Raw genomic sequence first — 15,102 nt, 5'->3', positions numbered from 1 at the left:
AACTCATGACCATTTCATACAATTTTCACACCCAAAATTTGTAATACCCAGCTAGATTCCGGCATCGGAATCCCTACCTTCCGACGAAATCTCCGTTGGAATTTGGAATTTTGATGATGCCAGAGTCTTCTAGAGGGGTAAAATATGATTTCTAAAATGTTTTTACTGATTTCATGGTTTCAAATGAAAAAGAATTGAGTTTTGAAAAGAAAAGACCAAGGAGGCATTTGCCAGGTTCGGCCGCCGAAAGTAAAGTTCGGCCGCCGAACATGGGAAGGTTCCAGGAGTGCTTTTGGCCTCCGAAGGCCTTGTTTGAACGAGCCAAGGTTCGGCCGCCGAACCTCAAGTTCAGCCGCCGAACATGCATGTTTTTAGGGGGCACGTTAGGCTGCCGAAGATGGTTCAGCAAGCCACCTATAAAGAGCCCTCAGATCGGAAATGGGCGAGTTTTCTCCCCATTCTCGAGCTCAGGTGAGTTTTGGTCCTCTTTTGGTCGTTTTCATGTTTTCTTTACCCATTCCTCAAGTTTTTCATGAGATCTACCCTTGTTTTTAAGTTTTGAAGCCCAAATAGAAGTTTTGGAGCTTGGAGGCTTTTGGAGCTTGGATCCTCCACACCTCCGAGTTAGGGATCACACCACCCCTCGATCTTCAAGAGGTAAGTGTAGATCCTTGCTTTCCTAGTGTTTTAATGAAGTTTTAAGTAAGTTTAAAGATGTTTTGATGGTTGAGAATGGGTAGGTATGCATGTTAGGGTTTATGTGGATTTTGTGCCCAATGTATGTTTATGTGATGTTATATTGAAGGTTTAAGCTAGTTTATGCATGGTTTTGAGAAGTTTATGCATGTTTTTAAGAGGTTGGATGCTTGTTTTGGGGGGTTGGAAGGCTTGTATGCACGAGGGCTGAGTTCTGGAAGAACTCAGGTTCGGCTGTCGAAGGTAGTTTCGACCGCCGAACCTGCCTATGGATGCATGGATTGGCCGCCAAAACTTGCCCCCGAAAGTTGTGTTTCGGAGCTAGAGCAGACTTTCGGCCGCCGAAGGTGATATTCGGCCGCCTAAAGTGCTTGACTTTTGTCTCTGAAGAGAAGGTTCGGCCGCCGAACTTGCCGCCGAACCTGCATGGCTTTCGGCTCTGGAAGAGACCTTCGGCCGCCGAAAGTGCCCTGTCCAGCCCTTTATGGTTGTTTTCTATGTATGTTTCTATGATGTTTAAGGGGGGTTTTTGGGGAATTATTTATAAGTTGTTTAGAGTTTGGTTGGCACCTCATTCGAGTCCACCTGTGTAGGATCGGACCCGAGGAACCGAGGAGGCCATCAGTGTTAGCAGTTGCAGAGTCAGTCCAGCGTCTGCCAGAGGTGAGTGGAACTAAACTTAATGCCTTAATTTAAGAAATTAAATGTTTTCAGAGCATGATCCATGCATCATAAAATGCCATGATATGTATTCGGTTGTTTTGCATTAGAATCCACGAATATGATGCATTGCATAAAATGTTGTTGATGTGGATGGATATTGGATGATCCTTAGCCCTCAATATGAGATGAGATAACATGATATGAGATGATATGGCATGAGATGGAAAGACCAGGTGTGGCCTAGTGGCCCCTGGCATTATGAATATAAAAGGAAAGACCAGGTGTGGCCTAATCGCCCCTGGCGTAGTTGGACATGTTACGATATGAGCTAGTTAAGGGAAGCCCAGGTGAGGCCTAACCGCCCCTGGCGTAGTTGGACATATTTCGATATGTAGAGGGCTATTGGTGACAAGTTCATCATTGATGTGTATTGTTTGTGATGTGATGCATGTCATGAAAGTATATAATATTATAAACTGTTTTTTTTTATTTTAGTTCTGCTCACTGGGCTTTATAGCTCACCCCTCTCCCCTAACCCCAGGTTTGCAGGGTCAGAGATGGTTCAGAAAGTCATCAGAATATGGCTTTGGTTATGTTATGTAATAGAATAGTTGTGGACATGATGTAATGTAAGGTTATGTATTAATATAAAAGAGTTGTATTGAAAAATGATATTATGTAATATGTTCAGAGTTATAGTATTGTGTTTGGCCTGAGTTGAAAAATCCCTTTATTCATGAGTTTTATATTATGTTGATATATATATATGTTGGACCGAGTTTGACATAGGGTATGCTGACCCTAGGGGTTCTATGAGTTCAGACATAGTGCATACACAGGTCAAGCTGGGCAAAGGCAAAGTTCAAAATGTTTTATGGAAATGTTTTGATCAATGTTTGGGATTATACCAACTGTACAGGATGCATGTTAGGCTTGCTACGGGTCCCGGCAGCCTTAAGCCGATCTGGATCCTAGCGTCGGTAGCGGTCCGGGTTTCCGGGCTGTTACAGATTGGTATCAGAGCCCTAGGTTCACATGGTCGGACCTATAGTGTGTCGGGCTCATAAAGGTTTTAGAAGGGCAAGCACAATAGGAAAGATCATGTCCACTAGGATAGGATGTGGAGTCCTGTCTTGTATGATGATGTGAAATGCCATGATGATATGCATGTGTATTAATGTTATGCTATGTATGTGAGGTAGGTTCATGTGTTTCCACATGGACCGTGTGATGCTAATGTTTGTATGATATGTTATGCTTTCAGAAGTCAAGATGAGAGGAACTCATCGATCTGTAAGATTGACTGGAGCTCCGCCAGAGAATGAGGGCATGGATGCCCTTCCTCCTGCTCTGCAGAGGGCAAGATCTTGTAGAACAAGCAGAGAAGGTACATCAAGGGACCCTAGAAGGTCTTTTGATGCAAGTCGGAGGATATCAGTTCATGATGGTATATCAGTGGATGTGATGGAAACAGAGGAGGATAATCAGAGAAGAGATAGTAGTTTGGGCATGAGTATGTCAGAAGAGGATATGGGAGAGTCCCAAGGAGGCACTCAGGTCTCGGGCTTTATTCCACCACAGTATGCACCCTATCCTCAGGGGCCAGGGTATCCGATGGGAAGCACGTCGGATTTCTCTAGCTATAACCCATATCCCACCTTTATGCCCTATCCTCCCTTTTACCCACCGTACCCACAGTACCCCATGTTTCCACCCTCATCTTTCTACCCAGGTCCAGCAAACCCTAAACCAGGGAGTGCTGCACCTCCTCCTCCACCAGCAGAACCAATTGTCCCTGATGTCCAGATACGCAAACCTGGTTCATCAGTTGGGGGTAAAGTAAAGATGACAGACTACCTAAAGTTGGATGCCCCCAAGTTTGAATCAGGTGATGACCCTTTTGAGTACCTCAGAACGGTGAAGATGATAACTGATGAGTTGGGAGCAAGTGACAGTAGAGCCATTCAGATGGCAGGGTTCACATTGAAATGCAAGAAAGCAAGGGAATGGTTCAAAAACTATGTGGACCCAAGGTTGGAGAGCTTATCCTGGGAGCAGTTTGCCAATGAGTTTGCAGGATGGGCTTTTTCAGATAGTTTCAGAGAACTGAAGATGATTGAATTTGAACAGCTAAGGCAGACGGAAGAGATGAGTGTAGATGAGTTTACAGACAGGTTCCTGGATCTGTTGCCGTTTGCGGGACAAGGTCTTGACACAGACCTAAAGAAGTTTAGGAGATATGTTATGAAACTTCACTCCAGGTATTCCTCGTTGATTCAATCAGCAGAGAGGGAGAGTTTCCATGCTATAGTGGATATGGCACGGGGAATGGAGGCTAGTGCCATCATTCAAGGGATAGTTAAACAGTGCGTGGCACAGTCTTCGGGTTCCAAAATCCCGGGGACAAATGATGTTAATCTCTCCCCTCTGAGCGAGGCTGTCACAAAGAATAAGAAGGGAGGCAGAGGCCTCAGAAGATCGAAGAAGGGCAAGTTCTGGGACCGGATAAAGTCTGGTCTGGGATTAGGTGATGGTTCGAGCTCTGGTTCGGGTAGCTCCAGATGTACGCAGTGCGGTAGGCCGCACAAGGGAGTCTATTTGATTGGGACAACAGCATGCTTCAAGTGCGGACAGAAGGGGCACATGGCACGTGAGTGTCCCACTGCGACCTTGTTAGCACGGTCCCAGCAGACAGTTTCAGGCAGTGTAGCTCACCCAGTAGCTCCATCCATGTTGCAGGGCAGTGGTAGAGGCGGAGATAGGGGGATAGCCCCTTCTTCAGTAGGTTCCCATGGAGAAGGTCCATCAGCTCCAGCGCGAATCTTCGCCATGACCCAGCAGGAGGCTAACACATCGAACCCGATGGGATCGGGTAATCTCACTCTGGTATGTTCTGGTGTGTATGTTTTTAACCCTGATGTTTCTCTTTCTTTGTTTGCTTTGTGAGGTTGGGCTTGATAGCTTATGGGTTAGAGTATCCCCTTTGGGTCAGTGGACCCAAGTGTGATCCATCAGTGGCAGAGTCAGTCTGCCGAAATAGTTCAAAGTATGTTATGAGTAGATGCCTTCCAGCTGACCTAGCGGTTCTAGATTTGACTGTTTGACGTCATCCTAGAGTTGGATTGGTTCTTCTACTAGTGGTACTACCTAGGTCTGCAGAGACAAGGTAGTCAGGTTCAGAGGTCAGGATGGATCAGAGGTAGTCCTTAGGGGGGGACAGAATAGGGATACCTAGAGGTTTGATATCAGCCCTACAGGCTCGTAGGTTGTTCAGGAAAGGTTATCAGGGGTTCTAGCTCTTTAGAGAGAGTTTGATGGTCGGGTCAGGGAGCCAGCCTCAGTGCCCATTGTTAGAGAGTTTTAGATGTTTCCCCAGACAAGTTCCCAAGACTACCACCTGTCAGGGAGATAGAGCTCAAAATAGGAGTAATATATGGAAGTGGACCAATCTCTATCCCTCCCCACAGGATGGTATCAACAGAGTTAAAAGAGTTGTAAAAGCAGTTGTAGAAGTTGGTAGTTAAGGGTTCCCATCTGACTGAGCACTTCACCTTGGGGTGTTCCAGAGTTGTTATGAGGATGAAGGATGGATCCCTAGGACTTTGTATCAACTACAAGTCGATTGAACAAAGTCACTACCCAGAACAAGTATTTGTTACCTTAGATCGATGATCTATTTTAAACCAGCTAGCAGGAGCTGGTTGCCTTTCCAAAATAGATCTGAAGTCCAGGTACCATCAGTTAAGGTCAAGGAAGAAGATGTACAGAGAACAGTGTTTAGAACCAGATATGGACACTATGAGTTCCTAAGAATATCGTTCGGGTTAATGAACGCCCCTACAGCATTCATAGACCTCATAAGCAGAGTTTTTAGTCGGTTTTTGGAACACTCCGTTATTGTCTTCAGTGACGACACCTCAGTGAGTTCCAGAAATACAGAAGAGTATGCCCATTATCTGGAACCAAGATTGCAGATCCTGAGAGAACATGGCTTGGATGCCCAGTTCTCCAAATGTGAGTTCTGGTCAACGAGCATATCTTTCTTGGGTCATGGTATGTCGGAAGAAGAAAAGTGAGATAGACCCGAGGAAGCTGAAGTTGTAGCTGACTAGCCCAGGCCCATTGTGGTGACAAAGATCAAGAGCTTTTTGGGGTTGGGCAGGTTACCTACTGGAGGTTCATCTAGAACTTTTTTAGAGTTGCCGCTCCTACGGCCAGATGGATCAAGAAGAACCAGAAGGTTGTGTGGTCTACTCAAGGTGAAAAGAGCCTTGAAAAGCCGAAGGAAATGTTGATGTTAGCACCAGTGGTGGCTCTGTCCGCCAGTAATGAAGATGTCACAGTGTCCTGTGATGCGTCCCGGGTGGAACTAGATTGTGTGTTAATGTAAAGTGGCAGGATGATTGCTTATGCTTCTAGGTAGCTGAAGAAGCATGAGTTGGATCATCTTACACATGATCTAAGGATGGCGATGATAATCTTTGCACTCAAGATGTAGAGGCGATACCTGTATAAGGTATGATGGTAGATCCTTACAGATCGAAAGAGCTTGCAATACATCTTGAGTCGAGGGAGAAGAACCTGAGTAGAGGTGATGGGTAAAAACTGCGTAGTGGCTATGACTTCAAGGTTCAATATTGTCCGGGTGAGGCAAATATTTTGATAGATGCCCTCAACCGGAAACCACTTGGCAGCTTATCCCATCCCTTAGTACAGTAAGAAGGAGGCCAGTAATCAGAAAACGAGAAGAATCAGAACTGCTGTAAGTCAGCAGGAGAGTTATGAAGTTGTCCGCAAGAGGCATGTAGAGTTTCAGAAGAGAGAAGAGTTTTATCAGAGTGCGCAGCGGAAGCATGTTGAGGTTCTCAAGAAAGTTGAGTTTTGTTGGAGGTGTCTCCTAAAGAGAGGGTGATTCGTGATGGGTAGAAAGGTAAATTAGCTCTCAAATATATTGGACACTTTGAAATCCTGCAAAGGATTGGGAATGTATCTCACGAGTTAGATTTGCCCACTTCAATGGAAGATATCCATCCGTTTTTCATGTTTCCACGGTATATGAGTTCGTGTCGGATCCGAGTGAGGTTCTTAAAGGGACCAGAGGTGGAGATCGTAGAGGATCTCACCTATGTTGAGCAGCTAGTACAGACCGCCGACACACAGGTCAGAAATTGTGGAAACAAGGAAATCCCGATGGTGAAAGCCCTTTAGAATCACCTTAAGATGAAAAAGTGCACCAGGGAGACCGAGAGTTCCTACTCCAGTAATACCGTGTTTCTTATAGACTAGAGTTTATGTGTTGTTATGATTATGCTTATGTTATGTTTATGCATGTGCCTGTTTGTTTGAACATTCGGGGACGAATGTTCTTAAAGGGGGGAAGAATGTAATACCCAGCTAGATTCCGGCATCGGAATCCCTACCTTCCAGCAGAATCTCCGTTGGAATTTGGAATTTTGATGATGCCAGAGTCTTCTAGAGGGGTAAAATGTGATTTCTAAAATGTTTTTACTAATTTCATGATTTCAAATGAAAAAGAATTGAGTTTTGAAAAGAAAAGACCGAGGAGGCATTTGCCAGGTTCGGCCGCCGAAAGTAAAGTTCGGCCGCCGAACATGGGAAGGTTTCGGGAGTGCTTTTGGCCTCCGAAGGCCTTGTTTGAACGAGCCAAGGTTCGGCCGCCGAACCTCAAGTTCGGCCGCCGAACATGCATGTTTTTAGGGGGCACGTTAGGCTGCCGAAGATGGTTCAGCAAGCCACCTATAAAGAGCCCTCAGATCGGAAATGGGCGAGTTTTCTCCCCATTCTCGAGCTCAGGTGAGTTTTGGTCCTCCTTTGGTCGTTTTCATGTTTTCTTTACCCATTCCTCAAGTTTTTCATGAGATCTACCCTTGTTTTTAAGTTTTGAAGCCCAAATAGAAGTTTTGGAGCTTGGAGGCTTTTGGAGCTTGGATCCTCCACACCTCCGAGTTAGGGATCCCACCACCCCTCGATCTTCAAGAGGTAAGTGTAGATCCTTGCTTTCCTAGTGTTTTAATGAAGTTTTAAGTAAGTTTAAAGATGTTTTGATGGTTGAGAATGGGTAGGTATGCATGTTAGGGTTTATATGGGTTTTGTGCCCAATGTATGTTTATGTGATGTTATATTGAAGGTTTAAGCTAGTTTATGCATGGTTTTGAGAAGTTTATGCATGTTTTTAAGAGGTTGGATGCTTGTTTTGGGGGGTTGGAAGGCTTGTATGCACGAAGGCTGAGTTCTGGAAGAACTCAGGTTCGGCCGCCGAAGGTAGTTTCAGCTGCCGAACCTGCCTATGGATGTATGGATTGGCCGCCAAACCTTGCCCCCGAAAGTTGTGTTTCGGAGCTGGAGCAGACTTTCGGCCGCCGAAGGTGATATTCGGCCATCGAAAGTGCTTGACTTTCGTCTCTGGAGAGAAGGTTCGGCCGCCGAACTTGCCGCAGAACCTGCATAGCTTTCGGCTCTGGAAGGGACCTTCGGCCGCCGAAAGTGCCGCCGAAAGTGCCCTTTCCAGCCCTTTATGGTTGTTTTCTATGTATGTTTCTATGATGTTTAAGAGGAATTTTTGGGGAATTGTTTATAAGTTGTTTAGAGTTTGGTTGGCACCTCATTCGAGTCCACCTGTGTAGGATCGGACCCGAGGAACCGAGGAGGCCATCAGTGTTAGCAGTTGCAGAGTCAGTCCAGCGTCTGCCAGAGGTGAGTGGAACAAAACTTAATGCCTTAATTTAAGAAATTAAATGTTTTCAGAGCATGATCCATGCATCATAAAATGCCATGATATGTATTCGGTTGTTTTGCATTAGAATCCACGAATATGATGCATTGCATAAAATGTTGTTGATGTGGATGGATATTGGATGATCCTTAGCCCTCAATATGAGATGAGATAACATGATATGAGATGATATGGCATGAGATGGAAAGACCAGGTGTGGCCTAGTCGCCCCTGGCATTATGAATATGAAAGGAAAGACCAGGTGTGGCCTAATCGCCCCTGGCGTAGTTGGACATGTTACGATATGAGCTAGTTAAGGGAAGCCCAGGTGAGGCCTAACCGCCCCTGGCGTAGTTGGACATATTTCGATATGTAGAGGGCTATTGGTGACAAGTTCATTCTTGATGTGTATTGTTTGTGATGTGATGTATGTCATGAAAGCATATAATATTATAAACTGTTTTTTTTATTTTAGTTCTGCTCACTGGGCTTTATAGCTCACCCCTCTCCCCTAATCCCAGGTTTGCAGGGTCAGAGATGGTTCAGAAAGTCATCAGGATATGGCTTTGGTTATGTTATGTAATAGAATAGTTGTGGACATGATGTAATGTAAGGTTATGTATTAATGTAAAAGAGTTGTATTAAAAAATGATATTATGTAATATGTTCAGAGTTATAGTATTGTGTTTGGCCCGAGTTGGAAAATCCCTTTATTTATGAGTTTTATATTATGTTGATATATATATATGTTGGATCGAGTTTGACATAGGGTATACTGACCCTAGGGGTTCTATGAGTTCAGTCATAGTGCATACACAGGTCAAGCTGGGCAAAGGCAAAGTTCAAAATGTTTTATGGAAATATTTTGATCAATGTTTGGGATTATACCAACTGTACAGGATGCATGTTAGGCTTGCTACGGGTCCCGGCGGCCTTAAGCCGATCTGGATCCTAGCGCCGGTAGCGGTCCGGGTTTCCGGGCTATTACAAAATTACTTTAGCTTCTCCCATGTCTTTCATTTTAAATTTAGAAGATAAAAATTGTTTTGTTTCTTGAACTATATCAAGACATGAACAAAAAATGAGCATATCATCCACATATAAGCATATAATTACACAATTATTTCCAATAAGTTTTGTATAAACACATTTATCAACCTCAATAGAAGAAAAACTATTACTTAACAAAACTTGGTCAAATTTTCATGCCATTATTTTGGTGCTTGTTTTAAACCATATAAAGACTTAAGCAATTTGCAAACTTTATTTTCTTGACCTAAAACAACACAACCTTCTGGTTATACCATGTAAATCTCTTTTTTCAAATTACTACTTAAAAATGCAGTTTTTACATCCATCTGATGGATATAAAATTTGTAAATAGAAGCCGAACAATTAAATTCTAGTAACAGGAGCATAAGTATCAAAATAATCAATGTTTTGTTTTTGAGTAAAACTTTTTACAACAAGTCTAACTTTGTATTTATTAATTGAACCATCAAGATTTAATTTCTTTTTGAAAATCCATTTGCAACCAATTAGTTTTGCTCCATGTGGTAGATCAACAAGTTCCAAGTATTATTTTGTAAAATAGAATCAATTTCAACTTTAATAGCTTCTTTCCAAAATAATGCATTAGAAGAAGAAACTGCGTCTGAAAAAGTTAAAAAATCAACTTCACTTTCATTTATATTTTCACTAACAGATGCATTAGAAACAACTTTATTTCTTAGAAGAAAAATATTTTCAAAAAACTCAACATTTTTAGTTTCAATAATAGTGTTACAATCCAAAATATCACTTTTGAGCACAAGAAATCTATATGCAGCACTACAATTAGCATAACCAATAAATAAACAATCAGAAGTTTTTATACCAATTTTCTTTTCTTTGGTTTACGAAGCATAACTTTGACTAAACACTCCCACACTTTTAAATATGTTAAATTAGGAGGATAACCCTTCCATAATTTTTAAGGTGTAATACCAGTTTTTTTTATAAGGAATTCTATTTTGTAAGTTACATGCAGATAAAATGGCTTCACCCCATAGATTATCTGGTGCATTAGAACTAACAAGTAAATAATTCATCATTTCCCTTAAAGTTCTATTTTTTTTTTTGCTACCCAATTTGATTCAGATGAATATGGTGGGGTAATTTCGTGAATTATGCTATATTTTTCACAATAATCATTAAGTAAGACATATTCACCTCCTCTATCTGATCTAATTCTTTTAATTTTTCTATTTAATTGATTTTCTACTTCATTTTTATATGCAAGAAACATGTCAAAGGCTTCATCTTTATTTCTTAATAAATATACTTTAGTATATCTAGAAAAATCATCAATAAAAGTTACATAATATCTTTTTCCACCTTTAGTCATAATTTGTTTTAAATCTCCTAAGTTAGTATGAATTAAATTTAATAATTCAGTTTTTCTAAAAGCAGAAGACAAGTTTTTTTTGTTTGTTTTGATTCAGCACATACTTCACATTTATCTAAGTATGAATAATTAATATTAGATATAAGTCAAATTGCATGCATCTTCTTAATATAAGGTAAATTTACATGACCCATTCTATCATGCCATAATTTAAAAGAATCAATCAAGTAAGTAGAAAAACCAATATTTTCATCATTAACAATCTTGAAAACATTCAATACAAACAGTCTATTATTATAATATCTCTTATCTACAAACACATTATTTTTAGTTATAACTACTTGGTCAGATTTAAATGCAACTTTCACTCCATTGTTACCCAGCAGAGCAACAGAAATCAGATTAGTTCAAATTTCAGGGACATGTAGCACCTCATTCAATCAAGTAAGTAGAAAAACCAATATTTTCATCATTAACAATCTTGAAAACATTCAATACAAACAGTCTATTATTATAATATCTCTTATCTACAAACATATTATTTTTAGTTATAACTATTTGGTCAGATTTAAATGCAACTTTCACTCCATTGTTACCCAGCAGAGCAACATAAATCAGATTAGTTCAAATTTCAGGGACATGTAGCACCTCATTCAGTTTCAAAAATTTGCCAGATGTGAGACAAAGAAGCACTTTGCCTTTTCCAAGAACTTGTGTAGTCCTTGAGTCACCAAGAAACACAAAATCTTCTCCTACACTAGCTTAAGTGTAGGATGAAAAAGCACTTTTATTTGCACAAATGTGCTTCGTAGCACCTGAGTCTATGACCCATTCATTCACATTAGCCATAAGATTGGCTTGAGAAAAATGACCGTAGTAATTATGTCATCTGCTTCCACCAAATTTGCCTTTGGTTTAGCAGAATTGTCATTTCTCCCCATTCTTTTCTTGCATTGAGGTGCATGATGGCCTAACTTGCCACACACAAAACAACTATCTTTTTTTTTTTATTAAAAGTAGAATTATTAATTTTTGGTTTATAATCATATTTCTTTTCATACCTTTTGTTTCGGTAGTGTGGCTTGTCTTGGATTAAGTTGGCGTTGGCAGCGATCTTTTTTCCTTTAGTTTTCTTGATCTCTTTCTTGTTTGTATCTTCTATGATGATATGAGTGATAAGCTCAGAAAGGGACAACTGCTTATGTTTATGCTTGAGTTGCTGCCTGTAGTCGCTCCATGAAGTCGGTAATTTTTCAATTAGCAAACCAGCAACAAGCTCCTCTTGAAGTGGTATATTTTCTGATTTCAGGTCCTCAATCAATTTGTGGTATTCATTGATTTGTGCCTTTATATCTTTATCATTCACCATCTCCCATTTGTAAAATTTTCCAATAATAAATTTCCGTTTGCCGATATCCTCAGCAGTATATTTGGCAATTATGGACTCCCATATTTGTTTTGCTTCTTTATAAGAGCAATAAACATCAAAGATAATAGTGTACCTATATACCTTATTAGCACGAACCTATAATTCCCATTGTTTGTTGAAAGTTTCTGCAGGTTTCGCATCGGTGAGACCAAAAGCAACTCCATGCATATCAAGAACTGAAAATACACATTCCTGCTAACGTTTAAATTGTCACTATTGAACTGTTCAATTTTGGAGACATCTGGGAATGGCTTGGACATTGTCATGGTATGGACATTGTCATGGTAGGTTGCATCATAGCAGCAGAAACACCACTTGGAATACCAGTGGCAGAAGGATCAACAAGTCCAGTAATGGAAGTATTGTTAGGAGAAGTAATTTCAGCCATTATTCTTAAGATTGTTGAAAAGTAGTAGAAAAAAGATATAGAAATTAAATGAAAGATGAGTAGAATATTTGCTTGAGGCGTGATAATAATCACTGTCCTTAAGGATAATTCGCTGACGGTTGCATATCCCCCAGGATTCAACAAGCCTTCTGAATTACAAGTAACCCAGGAGCAAGAACAGCAACAATTATTAATTACCTAGAAATAGAGAAGAAACAGTAGAGAGAAAGAGAAGTATATATTTGTTTTTTGTGTGATCATGAATAACGTAAATGCACTGCTATTTATAGTGCTAAAGTTAACGTTATTCAAATCCAAAATATCAGCTAAAAATATGGTTCAGTTAGGATAAAGATTAAGATAATTTAAAGTGAAAAAAAATCTTTTTTAACCAACTTAAAATCTGTAACCTATTTCAAAATATTTTGAATTAATTAAATATTTATGGTTCTTTTTAAATAAATTTTTAAATATCCAACAATAGGGGCAAATTTCAGTTGCAAGGATTCAGCGAAGAGAGTATAAAAAACGGTAGTAAATCCATCGCAAATCAATCGCATAAGCTTTTGCATTGGAGAAAATCTTTCAACGATGGAAACTTTATGTTGCAAATCTATCGCAGAAGATTTCAGCGATAGAAAAAGCCTTTCAGCAACAAAAATTTTCCATCACAAAATCTCCAAGTTCTAGTTGTTTGATAATAATAAATAATAAAATGTATGAGGGAGATACATAGATTTTTGTATCTTTTTCCACAGACGACGCCAATGATGTTGTTTACATCATAATTCTTCAAGTATAAACTTGCAAATGTCTAAAATCACAATCCTTGTATCTATTATAAACATTAGTTCAAATCCAATGGATGATCAAATTTTTAAAAATACGATTTTCTTCCTTAAATACTCTTTGTAAAAGTTTATATCCTAGATAAGTGTACTTGATAATGCTTAAGAAATAGTTAAAGTTATAAGTATTTTTTGGAAATCGAATGAAAAAGCTATTGTAATACTCGGCTAAACTACGACTTTGAAATTTTTAACTTTTCGACGGAATCTCCGTCAGAATCTGGAATCTCAAAGCTAGAATCTTTAGAAGGGTAAAATAGGATTTTCATAAAATGAATTTAAAGTTTTTGGAATCGTATTTAAAAAAAAAAAAGAAAGAGAGTTTTAGAGGAATCTTAAGGTTCGGCCGCCGAAGATGGTTTCTCCAGCCACCTATAAAAGGCCTTCAGCTCGAAGATGTGAGAATTCTTTCTCCATTTTCAGGCAGAGGTGAGTCTATGCACCATCCTTGACATTTTTGCTGAAATTTCTTCAAATCCTCCAAAGAATTCATGAGTTTCTACTGTTGTTTTGAAGATTGAGTTGTGTTTCAAAATCATAGCTCTTGGAACCCTCGAAGCCCATCTCTCCATCTCCTAAATCCTCCCCTTGCTTGCTGTTACCTTCGTGTTCTTCAAGAGATAAGTTTGATCCTTGCTTTTCTTCTGTTTTTTAAAAGTTTCAGTAAGCTTTATAGGTGTTTAAGGGGATTGTTGATGCATGCAAGTTAGTTATTTTTAACCTGAAAGGTTTAAGCTAGTTTTGATGATGGATCATTGTCTCTTGGGATTTTGTTGATGCATGTTGATATTAGAATAGTTTTTGGAGGTCCCTTATGCGTGTTAAATGTGTATGGTAGTCTTTAGGCTATAGCATGTGTGTTTGCAAGCGTTTTGGTGGCTACATGTTTAGAGCAGAATCGGGGTTTTGCCTTGCTGGAGAATCCAGGTTCGGTTGTCAAACCTGCTTGTAGAGGCAGCCATTTGGCCGCCAAACCTATCCCCAAAGGTTTTGACCTTCGGATCTGTAAGGGGCCTTCGGCCACCGAATCTGCCGCTGAAAGTCCCCTGCCCAGCCTTTTTTCCTACGTATGTTCTTGTGTGTTCTTAGGGGTTTCTTGGGAGTTTCTTGGGGGTTATTATAAGTATTGTAAAAATTATATTTGGTCCCTCATTTAAATCCGTCTGTGTAGGATCGGACTTGGGAGACCGTAGAGGCTTGCAGTGAGATTGTAATACCCGGCTAGACCCCGGCATCGGAATTCCTACCTTCCGGCGGAATCTCCTTTGGAATCCGGAATTTCTCAGATGTCGGAGCTTTCTAGAAGGGTAAAATAAAGGTTTTCTAAAATGTTTTATATGTTTTTATGGTTTTAATGAAGAAAGAAATTGAGTTTTGAAAGAAAAGACCAAGGGGGGAAAATGCCAGGTTCGGTCGCCGAACATTGGGCACTTGCGGATCTTTGGCCCCCGAAGGTGGTCTAGCCAGCCACCTATAAAGGGCCCCTTGTCCAAAAAATGGGCGAGTTTTCTCTCTATTTTCGGGTATAGGTGAGATTTCGCCCCCCCTTTGGTTGATTTTATGTTTTCCTTCAATCTCTTCAAGTTTTTATGAGTTTTTATCTTGTTTTTGAAGATTTTTAAGCCAAAATCAAGTTTTGAAACTTGGAGACCCCCGGAGCTCATTTTTTCCCAATCTCCAAGTTTGGATCACCTCTCCTCTCGATCTTTAAGAGATAAGCGTAGATCCTCACCTTCTTTTATGTTTTAAGTAAGTTTTGAGGGGTTTTAAGGGTGTTTTGATGCATATTTAGAGTAGATGTAAAATGTTAGGGTTTATGTGAGTATGCTGATAAATGTATGCTTAATGTGATGTTTGTTGGGGTTTAGGCTAGTTTTATGCTCCTATATGCTTGAATATGTGTTTATGCATGTTTTAGAATAGTTGGATGCATGTTGGGAAGTTTGGGATGGCTGGATG

At 40.1% G+C, this 15,102-nt stretch overlaps 1 protein-coding gene across 1 annotated transcript; it reads right to left on the bottom strand.

Annotated features, from left to right (window-relative positions):
- Positions 1–9,630: 9,630 nt before the first annotated feature.
- On the bottom strand, positions 9,631–12,295 carry LOC110629217. Its single transcript, XM_021776131.1, has 3 exons — positions 12,183–12,295; positions 11,540–11,980; positions 9,631–9,922 (listed from the first exon to the last, which is right to left on the bottom strand). Exons 1-3 carry the CDS (start codon positions 12,293–12,295, stop codon positions 9,631–9,633), a joined length of 846 nt encoding a protein of 281 aa, XP_021631823.1.
- Between the last annotated feature and the right edge of the window lie 2,807 nt (positions 12,296–15,102).

This window comes from Manihot esculenta, chromosome 13 (assembly GCF_001659605.2).
Source record: "Manihot esculenta cultivar AM560-2 chromosome 13, M.esculenta_v8, whole genome shotgun sequence".
Classification (NCBI taxonomy): Eukaryota; Viridiplantae; Streptophyta; class Magnoliopsida; order Malpighiales; family Euphorbiaceae; genus Manihot; species Manihot esculenta.
Note: the sequence above shows the minus strand (reverse complement) of the source record. Positions and strands in the feature narration are given on the sequence as shown.

Excerpts from the sequence above, each read along its gene's own strand:
- LOC110629217 (XM_021776131.1), bottom strand. The coding sequence starts at position 12,295 with ATGGCTGAAATTACTTCTCCTAACAATACTTCCATTACTGGACTTGTT. Across the intron at positions 11,981-12,182 it reads ATGCAACCTACCATGACAAT|GTACACTATTATCTTTGATG; the intron begins GTCCATACCATG and ends TAAGGTATATAG. Across the intron at positions 9,923-11,539 it reads CCACACTACCGAAACAAAAG|TGCTGCATATAGATTTCTTG; the intron begins GTATGAAAAGAA and ends TGCTAATTGTAG.